Source organism: Volvox carteri, assembly GCF_000143455.1.
Source record: "Volvox carteri f. nagariensis unplaced genomic scaffold VOLCAscaffold_16, whole genome shotgun sequence".
In the NCBI taxonomy this organism is placed as follows: Eukaryota; Viridiplantae; Chlorophyta; class Chlorophyceae; order Chlamydomonadales; family Volvocaceae; genus Volvox; species Volvox carteri.
The window spans coordinates 956333-960320 of record NW_003307559.1 but is presented as its reverse complement, the minus strand read 5'-3'; the positions used below and the strand labels follow the sequence as shown (position 1 = coordinate 960320).

General features: G+C 58.9%; 1 protein-coding gene across 1 annotated transcript in view; it reads left to right on the top strand.

Annotated features, from left to right (window-relative positions):
* The window catches only part of VOLCADRAFT_90304 (uncharacterized protein), a gene marked incomplete at both ends in the record, with an annotated part of 22659 nt that overhangs the window by 1701 nt on the left and 16970 nt on the right, over positions 1–3988 (top strand). The window contains 7 exons of the mRNA XM_002949913.1: positions 118–172; positions 420–559; positions 903–1040; positions 1553–1711; positions 2511–2597; positions 2805–2938; positions 3720–3831. Of these exons, the coding sequence (XP_002949959.1) occupies positions 118–172; positions 420–559; positions 903–1040; positions 1553–1711; positions 2511–2597; positions 2805–2938; positions 3720–3831 (825 nt within the window). The remainder of the gene's footprint in view (positions 1–117; positions 173–419; positions 560–902; positions 1041–1552; positions 1712–2510; positions 2598–2804; positions 2939–3719; positions 3832–3988) is intronic.

Here is a 3988-nt window from a genome sequence, read left to right as displayed (position 1 = left end):
GAAAGACGAACCACGAACGTGAGAAGCTGGGGAGGGAGGGAGCAGTAGAGGAGGGAGCTGTGTGTGTATGTATGTGTGTGTGTGTGTGCCCGCTTGCGTGTGCTATGGCGCCCTCAGTGCGGCCAGACAACCTTTTCAGCAGTCAGCATGTCAGGCACCTTCTTCAGGGCGAGTGAGGGCGAGGGGCACCAACCCAGAGCACACATACACACATACACCTTCCTTGCCCCTCACTCAACTTCAACCCCACCACCCCTCCATCGCAACCCAACCCAAGTCCCCCTTTTTTGGTGTTTGATTTTAGCAAATAGCAAATTTTAGCAAGCTCCCCTTCCCATTCCCCTTCCGTAGGAGTTTGGAGACCGGCAGGCGGCACTTCACCTCCCTGTCCGACCTGAGCCCCCTCCCACACGGCGCAGCGGCTTCAGAGCCCCTGTCCGAGGCGGAGCGGGAGTTCCTGATCACCCGGCTCACCCCCTACCAGCGCATCCACGCCCTGCACCAGTGCCTGGATAAGGACCAACACACCGCGTGCAAGGACTGGATACCTTGGCCGCTGGTGGGTGATTACTGGGCGGGAGGGGCGTTTTTACCGGGGGAAAGACGGGGTTTTGTAGGTACACGTGTAGGTGTAGTGGTGGGTTGGGGGGTGGTCCCCCACGCACATGCAAAACACACACGACCTCAACACGTTTACCCTCCTGTCCAGCGCTCTCCCTTCCTCCCCCCTCCCTCCCTACCCTCCGGGTACCTGCCCTCGCCCCCGCTAACCCCCTGTCGGCTGTTTGTCCTTTGCATCTCGCATATCATCATCACCATCATCATCACCATCATCATCGCCACCACCACCATCATCATCGCCATCGTACCTACACACCTACACACGCTGCCGCCCCTTTTAGGCGATATTGAATCGGGAGACGCTGGTGGCGGAGCGGGAGGGTCGTAAGGCCCGGCCGCCGAAGTACGAGATGAGCGATTGGAACGGGGGGCAGGCGCAGAGGGACATGCTCATGCGGCTGGCGATTGCGGAGGTAGGGGTGCGTGTGTGTGGGGTGTGTGTGTGTACGTATGTATGTGTATGTGTGCTTGGGGCGGGAGAGAAAGTGGCGCGGGGCCGCGTGGGGCCGCTCTTGAGCCTTGAAACACAGGAGTGCCCCACAAACATAAATCCCAGGTTGCGGGGTGAGCCACAGACCGCCTTTACTCCTGTCTCGCCCGTCTCCGCCCGGCCCTGCCCATCCCTCACCCACTCACTCACTCACCCACCCACTCTCCGAGGTCTCTGGATGTATCCATATGCAGATGCACATTTCTTTCACGTGTGTGTGTGCGTTTGTGTGTATGTGTGTGTAGTTCCCTCCTTTCCCTCCTCTTCCCACACACCCCTGGCACCCCAGCAATATTGTGGAAATAGCTTGCTTCCTTCCGTGCCTTTTCCCTTCCCTTCCCTTCCATGCCCATGTCCATAATGTAACATGTACATGCCGTATGCGCCACACGTCCCGTACATGCCGTACATGACGTACATGCGCATCATGTAATAACATAGTTGGAGTACATGATGCGCCGTCACCTCAAGTTCATGTCGGACCGGGCTTGTAACGCGGCTCGGGCGCCCAGCGCGCTGGAGAAGGACATCCTGCGTCAGGCGTTTTGGCGGGTGGACCCGCAGAGGACCGGAACCGTGTCCATACAGCAGTTCCTGCAGGTGGGGCCGCCCGTGGTGTATGTGTATGTGTGTGCATGTGCATGTGCATGTGTGTTTCGGCGGGGAAAACCCCTCAGGAGCCCCTATCCCCTCCCCCCCCCCGCCCAGCGGGATAGTCCACCTACCGGGGTCCTCCTGGCACTCCCACTCCTTCTATACCCCTTCCCCTTCCTCTCCCAGCCCAACTACACAACACAGGCGCCCGTCCACCACCGATATATAAATTCGGATGGTCGGGGCCCAGGCTGTCCCAGCCGCGCCCAGGGGCACGCACGCAGAGCTCTGCAAAGCCCTGAACCCGCTGCCAGAAGTCGACGGCACCGCACGACGGCTCTCGCGACCACCAGCCCCCGGGGGGGGGGGGGGCTGCTGGGGCCTCGGGCGCGGGGTGTGGACTGCGGGGGGGTTGCGGGACCTGCAGCCCCGCCCGCACACGTTCCCTGGCGGGCAGCGCCGCGAGGCTGATCACGTCCGATACACACACACACACACACTGCTGCACCCCTGCTGATGCTTCTGCGAGCCACATGTTCGCCGGGCGGATATGGGTCCGGGCACGTATCACCGCCGCCTGCGCCACTGGGCACTCCCAGAAGTGGTGTGTGCACGCGGGTAGGGATTGCACTGCAGCGCCTGTCGCTCCTCCGAATCCTCCACAGCCACACGGCTCCACAGTGATGGTGCCCCGCGTGTTGCCGGGGGGGCAGGGGAACGGCGTCGACAGCCGTCGGCACCAGAGAACTAACCCTTTGCACATTGCCATATCGCCGTATTTCCCCCGTATTCCCGCCGTCCCCAGGTGTGGCAGAACGTGTTGCGGCTGATGGAGTACGAGGACAGCTGGGTGAAGAGCAAAGACGTGAAGGGAAAGGTACAACACAAGCAGGTGTGTATCGGTGTGGTGCCGTTTATGTTTTGTGGTTTTCAATCCAACACTGGGCGTGTTTTTGTGTGTCTTCATGCAGCCGCTTTGTGTGTTTTTGTGTGGATGTGACCAACAACACCCCACCCCCTCCGTTACCTCTCAACCCCCACTACTCCCCACTAAATCCCCCCCCACACACACACACGCCTACGTCGCCATGGCCACCAGATTCTGAAGCCCATTCGTACGGTACTTTTGGATCGTAATATGGCCGCCGCGCTATTCGTAAAATACGGCTTTGACAAGGATGGTCTCATGCCGTACGTTGTGTACATCAACGCGCTGTGCGAGACGCCGGCACGGTGGGTTTTGGGTTTCGTACGGCGGGTTGCGGGTGGGGAGTTTTGGCGGGGTGGGCGGGGGCGCGTGATTCGCGGTGGGCGAGGTGCGAGTGAAGGAGTTGAAAGAGGGGGTTGACTGTAGGTAGTCGCAAGAATGGGGGGAGGTCGAGGCGATGGGGTTTGAGTCCGTGCGGGATCTTGGTTTCAATACCCCCCCTCACCCATATATGCAATTTTATACATTTATATGTACGTATACATACACAAAATATACATACACGTATATGTACGCGTAGATATGTGCGTATCTTTTGGCTCGGTAGCTGGATGCTCGTTCGCAATCTAGCCGGCCACGTCGCCGCGATTTGATTACTTCCCAAGCCCGCCACCACTGGTCGGTAATTTCTTACAACATCCTCACGCAGTCTGTATGTATGTTGTTACAGGGTGGTATAGCTTCACCAGCGGCCCCCTTTCTCGAGGCAGTTCCCTGCTCTCCCCTGCTAGAGGGGCACCCTAATCCATTCACCCCATCCGACTTCAGAATGTATTCGTATATGTATATCTGTCTATTACGTCTAGCTAAGGTATCAGCTTTGCTCGTCTGTGGTTCATCTTCCTACCCCCCCCACCAATGGATTAGTGCTTGTTGCATGATGATAGTCATGCTGCTGCTGCTGCTGCTGCTGTTTCTCTTTCCTCACGTATCAGCATCACCACCACCGTCACCACCGTCACCATCACCATCAAGAATTCCTCCCCCTTCCTCCCCCTCCACCCCCTCCACCCCCTCCCCCGACAGACTACTCGGCCACGAGATCGTCCTTAAGAAGAAGGAGCGCGGCAAGAACGGGCTGGAGGACGATCTGGACATTGCCATGTGCCTGGGGAATGCCAAGATTGAGTACCGATATGTGAGCCTGGAGGCCTAGGGGCTACCTCTCTACCTACCTGCCTGTTTTCCAGTGGTGTGTTTTACAGGCCCTCCCGCCTCCCCCCTCGCCCCCCGGCCCCCTCTCCCTGTACGTGTTTTGTACGCCACGCATCCCCCCTCTCCTCTACCACCGCCTC